Here is a 15,002-nt window from a genome sequence, read left to right on the forward strand (position 1 = left end):
TATAGCAATTCAATCTCACCTCAAAAAACAAGAAAAATCTCAAATAAACAATCTAACCCTACACTTAAAACAACTAGACAAAGAAGAACAAAGAAAACCCAAAGTCAGTAGAAGAAATCATAAAGATCAGAGCAGAAATAAATGAAATAGAAATGAAGAAAACAGTAGTAAATATCAATAAAACTAAGAGTTGGTTCTTTGAGAAGATAAACAAAATTGAAAAACCTTAGCCAGACTCATCAAGAAGAAAAGGGAGAGGACGCAAATCAATAAAATTGGAAATGAAAAAGGAGAAATCACAACTGACAGTGCAGAAATACAAAGGATTATAAGAGAATACTACAAACAACTACATGCCAATAAAAAGGACAACCACGAAGAAATGGACAAATTCTTGGAAAGGTACAATTTTCCAAGACTGACCCAGGAAGAATTAGAAAAGATAAACAGATCTATCACAAGTAATGAAATTGAAACTGTAACTTAAAATCTTCTAACAAACGAAAGTCCAGGGCCAGACGGCCTCACAGGCGAATTCTATCAAACATGTAGAGATCCTTCTCAAACTCTTCCAAAAAAACTGCAGAGGGAGAAACACTCCCAAATTCCTTCTACGAAGCCACCATCATCCTGATACCAAAACCAGAAAAAGATATCACAAAAAAAGAAAATTATAGACCAATATCACTGATGAACACAGATGCAAAAATCCTGAAGAAAATACTAGAAAACAGAATCCAACAACACATTAAAAGGATCACACACTATGAACAAGTGGGATTTACCCCAGGGATGCAAGGATTCTTCAATATATGCAAATCAATCAATGTGATACACCACATTAACAAATTAAGGAATAAAAACCATATAATCATCTCAATAGATGCAGAAAAAGCTTTTGACAAAATTCAACACCCATTTATGATAAAAACTCTCCAGAAAATGGGCAAAGAGGGAACCTACCTCAACATAATAAAAGACACATATGACAAACCCACAGCAAGCATCATACTCAATGGTGAAAAACTGAAAGCATTTCCACTAAGATCAGGAACAAGACAAGGATGTCCACTCTCGCCATTCTTATTCAACATAGTTTCGGAAGTCCTAGCCATAGCAATAGAAGAAAAAGAAATAAAAGGAATACAAATTGGAAAAGAAATAAAACTGTCACTGTTTGCTGATGACATGATACTATACATAGAGAATCCTAAAGATGCCACCAGAAAACTACTAGAACTAATCAATGAATTTGGTAAGGTTGCAGGATACAAAATTAAGACACAGAAATCTCTGGCATTCCTATACACCAACAATGAAAAATCAGAAAGAGAAATTAAGGAAACACTCCCATTTACCACTGCAACAAAAAGAATAAAATACCTAGGAATAAACCTGCCTAAGGAGGTGAAAGACCTGTACTCAGAAAACTATAAAATACTGATGAAAGAAATCAAAGATGACAGAAAGAGATGGAGAAATATACCATGTTCTTGCATTGGAAGAATCAATATTGTGAAAATGACTATACTAGCCAAAGCAATCTACAGATTCAATGCAATCCCTATCAAACTACCAATGGCATTCTTCACAGAATTAGAACAAAAAATTTTACAATTCATATGGAAACACAAACACATATGGAAAATGACTATACTAGCCAAAGCAATCTTGAGAAAGAAAAATGGAGTTGGAAGAATAAGGCTCCCTGACTTCAAACTATACCACAAAGCTACAGTAATCAAGACAGTATGGTACTGGCACAAAAACAGAAATATAGATCAATGGTACAAGATAGAATGCCCAGAGATAAACCCACACACACATGGGCACCTAATTTACAATAAAGGAGGCAAGAACATAGAATGGAGAAAAGACGGCCTCTTCAATAAGTGGTGCTGGGAAAACTGGACATGTGAAAGAATGAAATTAGAACACTACCTAACACCATACACAAAAATAAACTACAAATGGATTAAAGACTTAATATAAGACCAAACACTATAAAACTCTTAGAGGAAAACATAGGAAAAACACGCTTTGACATAAACCACAGCAAGATCTTTTTTGACCCACCTCCTAGAGTTCGGGAAATAAAACCAAAAATAAACAAATGGGTCTTAATTAAACTTAAAAGCTTTGCACAGCAAAGGAAACCATAAACAAGACGAAAAGACAACCCTCAGAATGGGAGAAAATATTTGCAAATGAAACAACAGACAAAGGATTAATCTCCAAAATATACAAACAGCTCAATATCAAAAAACAAACAATCCAGTTTAAAAATGAGCGGAAGACCTAAATAGACATTTCACCAAGGAAGATGTACAGATAGCCAAGAGACACATGAAAAGATGCTCAACATCACTAATTATTAGAGAAATGCAAATCAAAACTACAATGAGGTATCACCTCACACCAGTCAGAATGGCCATCATCAAAAAATCTAGGAAAAAAAAAAAAAACCTAGAAACAATAAATGCTGGAAAGGGTATGGTGAAAAGGGAACCCTCCTGCACTATTGGTGGGAATGTAAATTGATACAACCACCAAGGAGAACAGTATGGAGGTTCCTTAAAAAACTAAAACTGGAACTACCATATGACCCAGCAATCACACTACGGGGCATATACCCTGAGAAAACCAAAATTCAAAGAGACATGCACCACAATGTTCATTGCAGCACTATTTACAATAGCCAGGACATGGAACCAACCTAACTGTCCACCAACAGATGAATGGATAAAGAAGATGTGGCACATATATACAGTGGAATATTACTCAGCCGTTAAAAAAAACTGAGTTATTTGTAGTGAGGTGGATCCACCTAGAGTGTGTCATACAGAGTGAAGTTAAGTCAGAAAGAGAAAAACAAATACCGTATGCTAACGCATATATATGGAATCTAAAAAAAAAAAAGGTACTAATGAACCTAGTTGCAGGAGAGAAATAAAGATGTAGACATAGAAAATGGACTTGAGGACATGGATAGGGTGGGAGGGCAAAGTTGGGGCAAAGTGAGAGTAGCATGGACATATATACACCACCAAATGTAAAATAGTTGGCTGGTGGGAAGCAGCAGCTTAGCACAGCGAGATCTGCTTGGTGCTTTGTGATAACCTAGAGGGGTGGGATAGGGAGGGTGTGAGGGAGGCTAAGAGGGAGGGGATATGGGGACATGTGTATACATATGGCTGATTCTCTTTGTTATGCAACAGAAACTAACACAGTATTGTGAAGCAATTATACTCCAATAAAGATTTTTTTTAAAAAAATCTTGCAGAGACCATCCTACTACAAAGAATCGCTCATTCACAGTGGGATGGATTTCTAACACCTATTGCCCTTTTTAATATTGTGACTGACTACAAAAGACATATCTGGGTTTTTTAGTTTGGGGTTTTTTTTTGAGGAGTGTCGTATCAGTTTTTTCCTTCTAGCAATATTGCAATGAAAAAAATCAGCAGAGAGCAAAATGACCACTAAACTCAGATACCAGGGGTTCCATTTCTGGGATCCTTCCTACAGTCACATGGAAAGAATCTTGTATTTCTTCTCTACCCTTACTAGATTTCCTAAGTAAAACAGATGTGAGATAGCCTAACATCAATATCCCACCCGTCAATAATTTCTTAGTCTTTTGAACTCTAAGCATTTGAACCCAATAGCTGACACAATTCTTTTCTGATAACAGGATGCTAAAATTGGCTATGACACTGTCAAAATATCTTACCTAGTGTGATCATTTAAAGTATGCCTGGGACTTCCCTGGTGGCGCAGTGGTTAAGAATATGCCTGCCAATGCAGGGGACACGGGTTAGAGCCCTGGTCCGGGAAGATCTCACATGCTGCGGAACAACTAAGCCTGTGTGTCACAACTACTGAGCCTGCGCTCTAGAGCCCACAAGCCACAACTACTGAGCCGTCATGCCACAACTACTGAAGCCCACGTGCCTAGAGCCCGTGCTCCACAACAAGAAAAGCCACCATAATGACAAGCCAGCACACCGCAATAAAGAGTAGCCCCCGCTCACTGCAACTAGAGAAAGCGCGCACAGCAACGAAGACCCAACACAGCCAAAAAGAAATTTTTAAATAAATTTTTTAAAAAATCTTAAAATATATAAAATAAAATATGCCCAAAATTCTTTAACAGTCCTCCCCCTTTCAACAGGTGGAGGCCAATTTCTTTCCCCTTGAAAGTGGGCTGGACTTAGTGACTCGCTTGTAATAAACAGAATATAGTGGAAGTGACAGTGTGTGACTTCTGAGACTAGATCATAAAAAGGTATTGTGGCTTCGTCCTTGCTGTCTCTCTTGAATCACTTACTCTGGGGACAAGTTAGTGTCAGGACACTAAAGCAGCCCTAGGGAAATGTCCACGAGGCGAGGAACTAAGGCCTCCCACCAACAGATGTGTGAGTGAGCCACCTTCCAAGTGGTCTTCCGGCCCCCATTGAGACTTCAGATGATGGCAGCTCTGGCTGAAATCTTGGCTGCAATCTCTTGAGAGTCTCCAAGCTAGAACCACCCACTCAGCTAAGCCACGCCAAGATTCCAGACTCCAGAAACTATGAGATAATAAATGTTTACGATTTTCAAGCTGCTGAATTTCAGGGTAACTTGTTTAACATCAATAGATAACTAATACACTTAGATATTTTCTAAACTGAGAAGATAAAGAAAAGCTCTAACTGGGACTTCCCTGGTGGTCCAGGGTTAGGTCTCAGCACTTCCACTGCAGGGGGTATGGGTTTGTTCCCTGATCAGGGAACTAAGATCCCACGTGCCGCGCAGTGCGGCCAAAAAGAAAAAGAGAAGCAAAGCTCTACCCAATTGCTAGCAGAACCCACAGAACCCACTACTGCTGAATTGCAATTTAACAGGATTATGATACCAATTCAATGAATGATTATAGAGATTACTTAATAACTAATCCCTCTTGATTTTCCACGTTCTGAGATAGATAACTAGAAACTGTTCGGAAGCATTTTCTGTAAATCTTGGCTTAAAATTTAGTCTTGCGAGCTCAAGTGGTTTATGAAAGTTTAGTTGGAATGAGAAGCCCTCTTAACTAGTAACCTAATACACTGTTCCAAATGCCTATGATCTCATTTTCTCTCCATAATTCATACTAATAGAGAACTGAAACTAGTCCCAACTGGTCAAATATGAACCTTATTCTTGGTCTTTAAGAGGAGATGCCATTAACAAACATGCCTTCACCACACCCTATTCCTAGGTTTGCTCCTAAGTTGCTCCTCAGGCACTATTTAAATTTAGGACTGTATTATAAACTCATTTTTTAAATGTAATACATTCCCTCCAAGAGAGAGATGTCAGTGTGCTAACATTTCTAATGAGCACTTTTTAAAGTACTATTTTAGGGAATTTGCTGGCCATCCAGCGGTTAGGACTTGGTGCGTTCACTGCCATGACCCGGGTTCAATCGCCGGTTGGGGAACTAAGATCCTGCAAGCTGCGAGGCATGGCAAAAAAAAAAAAAAAAAGGACTATTTTAAATCTATTATTTACAAAGTTGTTGGAATTATGTATTTTCCTCTCATTTTTTTCTGCCAACCTCTCCATCCACCCCTGAACAAAACTGAATTGGAAACAAATTCTTACCTGCAGCGGTCTCCGTAAATACAGTACCCTCGCTGAAAATACTTGCACACTACACCATATGGACTGTCAGAGAGGTCATGTGAGTATCGACAGTTATCTCCTTCCTTACAAACCCCATGCATGAAATACCTGTGAGACAAAGAACCACAAGTTGGTTTATAAGTCAGTACTCAAAGAATTCATGACCAATATATTCTAATAACACAGGAGCACTATATACTCGTATTCATTCTACTGTTATAGTCTATCTACACAAACATGAGAAATGAACACAAAGAAAGTAGAACTAGACTGTATGACCGTAAAATTATCCATGATGGTACTACAGGAAGGTTGCTTATAGATACAGACACCAATTTAAACTTTGAGGTCATCATTAATCTTGTCTCTACGGGTTAAGTCTGACTACTGCTCTCATTTTACAGTCCTACAGAGGTAGCTTCTTGTTTTCCACTAACTTCAGCCATAATGGCAGCTCTATCTGCAAAAAAATCAAAGATAAGCAAGAAACAACGTAAACCTGAACGGGTCAGACTACTGTATATGTTTCAATTCTTTGAGAAACCATTTTAATTCTTTAAAAGCCACATGTGAAAATACAAGTAAAATTTGTTGCAAAGGTAGAGGCAAAGGGAAATCACTTTCTGTCCTTCATTTAGCAGACTCTTGTTCTGAAGGAGAACATGTGTACCTATCTAGCAGTTTCCAAAAACCAAGTATCAGAGAATGACTCAGTTTCTAAGAGGACCTGGGAATTTGCTACAAGTGCAACTTCTGAGACCTCACCTCAGACCAACTAAACTGGAAATGGGGGGGGGGGGGCGGCCAAGCAGCAATCTGTAAGTAACTAGGTGGATCAGGGAAGTGATAAGGGGCTTTATTTTTTGTAGATAATCCTGATCTTGTAAAGTGGGTAGAACTACCACCACCCCTTGCATCCTCCCTCCCATCACTGACTTTGGTCTCTTTCTCCTGAGTAGAGTTATGAAAATTTCATGTTGGCAGACCATTAACTGCCCCAAATATGCATCTATGTACAGCTGATCCAGAGTAAGGAAAAAGTGCCTACCTCCTGGGTGTGTCAATTATCTAGAGAAGGAAGGTAAAATAGCATTAAGTGCACTCCACTTGTCCACTGGATTGAAGGATATATAGAAAAGAGACTCATATTTACCTAAAGGAGCCTTGAAGAAGCCTGCCCCAAATTGAAATGTGAAAGGTTCTATTCAAATTACTGGCATGGGGCTTCCCTGGTGGCGCAGTGGTTGGGAATCCGCCTGCCAATGTGGGGGACACAAGTTCGAGCCCTGGTCCCGGAGGATCCCACATGCCACAGAGCAACTAGGCCTGTGCGCCACAACTGCTGAGCCTGCGCTCTGGAGCCCTGAGAGCCACAACTACTGAGCCTGCGTGCCACAACTACTGAAGCCCACGCTCCTGGTGCCCGTGGTCCACAACAAGAGAAGCCACTGCAATGAGAGGCCAGCTCACCGCAACAGGGAGTGGCCTGAGAGCCCGCGAGCAGCAACGAGGACCAAACGCAGCCAAAAATAAATTAATTAATTAATTTTTAAAAATGACTGGCATGTATACCTTCTATGTGACACAGAAAGAAAAAATGTTAACATCTTGGTGGAACAGTTATAATTATCAAGAAGATCCTGAACTACCCTGGGGTTTCAGTCTGTAACAAAACATAAGAATATAGTAATAGGAAGTCGAATTCTAACTATAATTAACCTAATTTCAACTATTATCAGGTTTAACTTAATCTAACTAGGTCTGAACTTTTGCTCAACTACAGGGCAACTTTCTGCAAGCTTTGAAGCTGTCTGAGCACCACATAACACAAATTTGAGTTAAACCACTTGAGCCAATAGGTACTTTTTGACTGTATAAATGAACAGATTAACACTTAAAAAAACCCAACAAGTCAGTAATTTCATTGTAATCACCACTAGTATAATCATGCTTCAAAGTATCTATAAAAGTATCCACACACACACAAAAAAAGTATCCACAGTTGGTAATTGCTTATTCATTTCAAACAGTCTCACTGTTTGAATACAGTTGCTTACTGTCCCATCCCCAGTGGGAACTTTCACAATTCTCAACACAAGACAAAGCTGTCTATACCTTCAATATTCTTTGGGGTCAGTTTGAAGTCAGAGGTGCACATACTGATACAGTTTTTTTTTTTGCGGTACGCGAGCCTCTCACCGTTGTGGCCTCTCCCATTGCAGAGCACAGGCTCCGGACGCGCAGGCCCAGCGGCCATGGCTCACGGGTGCAGCCGCTCCGCAGCATGTGGGATCCTCCCGGACCGGGGCACGAACCCATGTCCCCTGCATCGGCAGGCGGACTCTCAACCACTGTGCCACCAGGGAAGCCCCTGATACAGTTTTAAGGCTTGATAAAATACCTGCCCCTGGAGATTGCAGAGCCGTTACTCCAAGGAGTTCAGCTCCCTGACACCTGCATTTCAATGTCCAGCAGGATGCTCTTCCTCAACACTTGTGCAACACCTCACACCACTATTACTTTCTGACATCCATGATCGTAAAAACTGTTCTCGAGAATCCAAAATGAAAGAGTAAAACTCAGAGTCACTGGCCCAAGACAGTGTAGCATGGCCTGTTGGCACCTTTTGACCAAGAGCATAATACAGCAATGACCAAGAATGGAGAGAACAGAGGGGAGGACAGGCTGGAAGGCTAGGGAAACAGATTCTGCAGGGCTTTTTAAGTCAAGTTATCTTAAAGCAGTAAGAAACCACTTAAAAGATCTGAAACAAGGACATGTCAGAATTAAATTTAAATTTTAAAACACTACATTAAACTGCCTTCTTCCAGGTGATGTGTCTGGGCCAGCTGATTACATTTATGTCTAGGGACTTCAGTTGATTCCAAGTTTCAAGAGCCAGCAGTGGATGCAGCCACCAGAACAGTTAATACAATCGGGCTGCAGCAGCAGTCAACTGTTTGGATCCAGGTAGTAATAAAAAGCACACAGTTTAAGAACTGGGAAGACTGTTTAAATTCCAGCTTTGTGACCCTCAGTAAAGCTATTTTGCCTTAGTTTCGCCACTCTTTCAGATTTAAGAACTTAAAAAAAACCAGAAAAACCCCTCCATGTGTGCAGTAGCAGCTGCATAGTGTCTTTGCTGGCACTGAGTTCATTTCCCCATCTCCCCCTTCCACATCTCTTCTCTGCCTTGACTACATTTGTTTCCGACCACACACTGTAAGAGGTACACACTAACGAATCGGATAAGAAAAGCAAGAGACCTAGATGTCATGCCATAAGAAGATTTTAAGTAACTGGAGTAGTTTGGCCAGAAGACAAAGGAATAGCCTTTTGCAGCACTATTCCTGGCAAAGTCAATACATGTGGGAAGCTACATCATAAACCTGGCTCAGCGTAAGGACCGAGAACTAGAACTATCCAGCAATGAAATAAGCTCCTGAGGTCCAGAACTAGCATCACCAAAGGAATTCAAGCAGACACAAATCACCTGATACCGCAGAATCAACAGAAACACTAGAATACAAGCCCTAATTAGTTACTGCCAAATACTAAGCATTATTTTACATGGTTGTTTGGTACATATGGTCTGGGTTTCTGGTTTGTTTTACTTGCCTTTTGTCTCTCAGTGATATTAACACTGTTGGTATAAACAGTCCTCACAGTGAAATCCCTTCTTGCCAATCCATGTCTAAGAGATTATGACATGATAGTGTAAGTTATAACCTAAAGAGGAAGAAAGGCAACTCTCCCAAGAATTTCTCCCCATTTTCTTTTTTAAATGCCACCACCAAAAAGTCATTATCCAAATTCACCTTAATGCCAGTGTCCAGGCTGAGCTTGCCTTCAGTTAAAGGCTGGGCCATATGATTTCTATGGTTCCTTCCACCTTGAAGATTCTATGACTCCAATCAGACATTGTCCACTAATAAAGACAAATACAACTGACTAGAATCCCCGACTGTTGTACCTCTTGGAAACGTAAGCATGGTTACCAAGATATATATAAGAAACCCCAACAGTAGCTTGTGAGGGTATAAGAGAACCACCCAATACCCTCAAAGTACTTCTAGGCATCATAACAACCTGTCTGGGGATTTACAGAATATTAATTAATTTGGCACTTAATCACTTAATCTGCTGTGACACTGTTTACTCTGTTACTTAATTCTTGATAAGTACATGTACCCTATTTCTCAAACTAGATTGTAAATTCCTGGTGTTTAAGAACTATAGTTTATTCTGCTTTTTATCTTCTATAGTACCTGTACACGTAATACTTAGATATGTGTTCAGTAAAAACTGTAGAAGACACTAGGTGTCATGGGGAATCACAGTGCCAGTAGCAAATTGATTTCTCTTTCCCTGGGCTGAATAACTTTTTCAATGGCATCCCTTCAAAAAACACTAAAGTCTGAAGGCAATAAATTTTACTGTGGATATCACAGCACTTGGATAAAGACTTTCCGGAAAAATTCCCTTCATTTTTACACTACACTTAAAGTTTTTGAAAAATCAAAATGAAAAAACACTTGGTTTTTGTGTATTATTTCAATACACTCGTCTACCATTGTAGAAGCACTCTGATAAAACATTGTCTAAGTTCAAAATTACAACCTGCAAGTTACGACTTTGTTGTTTTAACCCCCAACACTCAAGAAAACTAGAAGAAGCAATAGCATTTCTAGTTCACAGCACTAAATTCTAATAAAAGATATCAAAATGGCCTGGTGGGGGCAGCATAACACAGTTCCTTGGGAAAAGTATACCTAGGTTTTCCTTAAAGGCCGCGAAGATAAACACAATGACAGAATTTCAAGAGAAATATTTAGACAATTACTAACCAACAAGAAAATACAGATGATTCTGAGCAACCAAAAACAAATTTATAACATCCAAACAGCTAAGAGGATTATACCCTTGGTGAAGAAAACAGCCTTAGTCAAATTCCTAGATATAAAGAGGGGAAGAGGCACAAACTAGAACACTATCTTGAATTCTCTTCAAAGGAGATTTTGCTATCAAACACAATGGAAATATTTATAATACAGTGCATTTCTGCATTTCCTTCAACATCTAGCTCTATGTCTCTCGTTGTAAGCACTAATGCTTATTTACTGAATAACTGAATGAGGTAGTCCCAAAAAGATATACACGTTCTACTAAGTCCTTTGTCTTTGCTGATTTACAAGGGTCGTCCACTTCTTAACGAAAGCAGAGGAATCTTACAAGCACATATCAAAGTGGGTAATTTTAGGTGTGGATTTATCAAGATCAATTTAAGCATTTACTGAGTATACCAGGCACTGAGTAAAGCCCTACAGATACAATGATAAACAAAACAGGGCCCCTGCTCTCAGAAAGCTCAAAGCTTACAATAAATAAATGAAGATATCATATTTGGTATTCCCCTATTCAAAAGGAAGAAAGATTTTTTAACAGGAGATCGTGTTGCTACTTAGAACAACTGAAAACAATATCAAATATTAAAACCCAAGACTCATCAACTAGCCTGTGCTTTTTTGGATAACTGTCTCAAGCAAAAGCTATAGACAGCTTTATATGAAAAACAAAAACAACAGCATATCTAAGCCTGTATCTGATACATAATGCTTCTTAGAAATATTACTCAGCTACGTAAATTCCTTAAATATATAAATCTATTGGTTCATGGGCAAGGAACTGCCACTGGTCCAGGATCGATCTGGGATCTTTCAGAAACTCAAAGATCCTAAAGGTAGACAAAAAGGAATGATTAGTCTGGTGAGCCGTTCTGAATTCTGGTGACACTGGTGAGGAAGTAGAAAAGGAGAAGTAGATCAGGGAAAAGTGCCTAACAGAGGGGAAGGTAAAGTGTAGAAGTGATAACGCATTCTGGGCAGAAATGAGTTGAGCTCAGATACAGACGCAACAGGATAGTAATGAGACAAGTAATATATAGTAATGTCAAGTTAGTGATGGGTATTCAAGGCTAAACTATATTGAGATCACAGTCTGTGTAAAATCAAGGCACTGAATAGAGTTCTTAAAGAACCCACATATTAAAGGAAGATTAGTCTGTGTATAGATAGATTGGAACTGCAGGATGAATGGCTAGAAAATTCAGGAATGTAAAAGGTTACACTACTCCCTTTATTTTTATATTTTTAATTTTTATTTATTTATTTTTTTGCGGTACGCTGGCCTCTCACTGCTGTGGCCTCTCCCGTTGCAGAGCACAGGCTCCCGACGCGCAGGCTCAGCGGCCATGGCTCACGGGCCTAGCCGCTCCGCGGCATGTGGGATCTTCCCGGACCGGAGCACGAACCCGTGTCCCCTGCATCGGCAGGCAGACTCCCAACCACTGCGCCACCAGGGAAACCCCTAGTCCCTTTATTTTTAAAAGAGTCAACCAGCACATACATATCAACTGTAACATTGTAGATAAAAGAGAAGTAACAGACTCAAATAATTGGTTCCATTAATAGGAATTTTAAAATTCTCATTCTTTGGGATACTGCACAAGTATTCTAAGGATCTACAGATCACTGATAAAAGCAGCTACCTAAAACGGCTTTTATGCTTTCTACATCCCGTTATTGAAAATAAACTTAATTAAACTTATCATTCATGCCTTAAATGTATCATGTTAAGCACTGAGAACGCTTCACTCTCGCTGTTAATACCAGGGAAGTGAGTTTTGTATATTAAGAATATTTTCAAACATTTACATATAAATTAAATTACCCTACCTAAGTGAAAACCGGCGTTTCAACTGATTTTTTCAACTGATTGAAAAACAAAAGCTTCTAGGCGCTTACTGATCACTTTTTAAAAATCCAAGTACAACATTCAATTAAATGCCCTAATCTTAAACGTACAGCTCGATAATTTTTTACAGGCGTGCACACGTCAGTATAACCGTCCTCCACTAATCACTTATTTTTTTTCCAAATATTTTCATCCGACATCCTAAACCAAAACAAAATCTCTCTCCTTTGGGAGCGACGAGCTCCTCGACTCCCTTAAGTAAGATGCGTGGATTTCCAAGAGATGATACCTTTAGCCGGGGCACGGTAACGGCAGCTCGTCAAATTTAAGGCGGAGGAGACGACCCCGGCCCGGCACTCGGTTCTAAGACAAAGCTCAGAACCGCCAACCTCGATAAACATACAAAGAAGAAATAACCAAAGCTCCTGCTCCAGGTGGGGCGGGGGCCGAGAGACCCGAGAAGACTTTACAAACGGATGACACGGCGGCGGGGCCCGGCAGCCAAGCCCCCTCGCCGGGGCCCGCGGCGGCGCTCCCCGGCCAGGCAGGGTCGCGGGGAGGCGGCTGGCTCCAGGAGACACCGCCAACCTCCTTCTCGAAACGGCGAGCTGGAGGCAGGGGCTGGGGGTTCCGGCGACAATAAGAAGGAGGGAGGAGTCATCCTACCTCTCCCCGTGCGCGCTGCGCGCTCCGCCGGGTGCGGGGAGACTGCGGGCGGTGCGGCGGCTCCGCAACGAGGCCGCGCGCGCCCGAGCCTCAGCGGCCGGCGGGGGTTGACGCAGCGCGGGCGGCGAGGCCGCGGCGGCCGCGGGGACAGGAACGCCGGCGGCGCCGGCGGCGGCAGCAGCAGCAGCACCGTCGGCGGCGGCTACGAAACGCCGGCTCCCCTCCCACCTCCGGCCGGTCGCCCGCCCCTTCCTCCGGGGTCTCGGTCCCCTCCCCGCGCCCGGCGCCGGCCGCGCTGCGTCTCACCTGCAGGTGACCTGTTTAGTCCAGCCGCCGCTGCTGCCGTCGCTGCCGCCTCCCCCGCCCCCCGCCCCCAGGGACGGGGAGGTGACTGTGGGGGTAGGGGTGGGGGAGGCCGCTGCCGCCGCTGCCGCTCGTGCTCCTGATGTTGTGGCTGTTGTTCCGGGAGCTGCAGCCTCCGCCATTACTGTTTATCCCACACAGCAATGGCGCCGGAACTTCCGGGATCACATAATTCCGGTCCGGCTGCGGGGAGGAGAAGGCGGCAAGGCGAGGGGTGGAGAAGGACACTGAGGCGCCCGCTCGTTCCCCTCTGCCCCGCGTCGCGTCTCAGAGCGATCTCGCCGCTAGCACTGCGGGCCGGAGCCCGAGCGCCCCAGCCCGCCCCCAGGGCTCTCTGATTGGTGGGCGAGGCAGCCCCGCCTTGGAGGGGCGGGGCGAGGGCGGGCTACCCCAGGTGAGGCCCACCCCCCCCACCTACTGCCCCCAGGCTCCACATCCAGGGAACCAAAGTCCTCATTTCAAAGGCACTGACTTAGAGGAATGCGTCCCAGCATAGGCTGATGCAGTGGAGAGGCGTAGTGGGATTGGGGTCCTGGGTTTGAATCCAGACTTCCCTGGCTCTACCAATTACTAGCTGTACGAATTTGAGCTGGTTACCCATTCTCTCTAGCCTCAGTCTCCTGATCTCTCAAATGGGGGTGAGAGTAGGCCCCACCACATTGGGTTGTGGTGAGGTTTATATATGTGTGGCAATCACTGAGCTTAGTGCCTGACAGACTAAACACTTAATAAATGTTCTCTCTTATTCTTCCCATCAGAGGTGGGATCTCTCAACCCAAAAGAATAGTATGGTGGCTAAGCAAATGCTCTGCAGTCAGCTTGTCTCCATTACCTCCAGGCTTCTCCCATTCCTAGCAATGTGTTTTTGAGTAAGTTAACTTACCTCTTAGTCTCCTGCTTTCCATCTGTAAAATAATAATAATAATTTAAAAATAACTCCCTACCCCAGAGACGATTATGAAAATTAAATGAGAGTCCACTGTGCTTCACACTACAGTTTTAACTTAATAGATATTGAATAACAAAAGCTGTCTGAAATATCCCAGCTTCTAAGAGTTATTTCTAAAACTAAGAACATTAAAAAGTATTTAATCCTACTTTCTGATTAAACCCCATGGTCCACACAGATGCTGCATATTAAATCCTGAGCAGTTTTTCATGAGCCCTTAAATTTGCTTTTCTATAGTCTCTCTACCTTGAGAAAGTGAAAATCCACCCCACTGATAATCAGACCACAATGTACCCAACAGACACAAACAAGGACAGTGGCAAAGCCAACAGAAAACAATGTTTCACCCAAGGCCACACCATGACTGCAAAATGACTAACAATCCCCTTTTGAGTAATCACAGCTTTTTGCTAATGACCTTCCCAGCCCCACTTCACTTCTCCCTCTGACCTCCCAAAGAAGATTTATGAGACACCCAGTTTCTAAACTGCCCCACCTCACGACAGCACCCCAAACCAGAGCTGGTCTCCTCTTCTGCTGTGTTGTTACCCAAAAAGAGCTTCAACCCTGTGAGAAGCCCCTCCCTATTCCCCTTTCCAAGATGCCCACATTCCGCTCCTGG

At 42.2% G+C, this 15,002-nt stretch overlaps 1 protein-coding gene across 3 annotated transcripts in view; it reads right to left on the bottom strand.

Moving 5' to 3' along the window:
* The window catches only part of MKRN1 (makorin ring finger protein 1), a 29,091-nt gene extending 15,355 nt beyond the window's left edge, over positions 1-13,736 (bottom strand). The window contains exons 1-2 of one of the 3 annotated variants that reach the window (XM_079932272.1): positions 13,375-13,736; positions 5,629-5,757 (exon numbers count right to left, since the gene is read on the bottom strand). In XM_079932272.1, coding sequence (XP_079788398.1) covers positions 5,629-5,757; positions 13,375-13,553 — 308 coding nt within the window. In that variant the 5' untranslated portion in view covers positions 13,554-13,736. Of the gene's footprint in view, positions 1-5,628; positions 5,758-13,068; positions 13,223-13,374 lie in introns of those variants that run through there. The other 2 variants (XM_079932270.1, XM_079932271.1) reach the window with 2 other exon arrangements.
* Positions 13,737-15,002: the final 1,266 nt, after the last annotated feature.

Source organism: Stenella coeruleoalba, assembly GCF_951394435.1.
Source record: "Stenella coeruleoalba genome assembly, chromosome: 9".
NCBI classification, from domain to species: domain Eukaryota; kingdom Metazoa; phylum Chordata; class Mammalia; order Artiodactyla; family Delphinidae; genus Stenella; species Stenella coeruleoalba.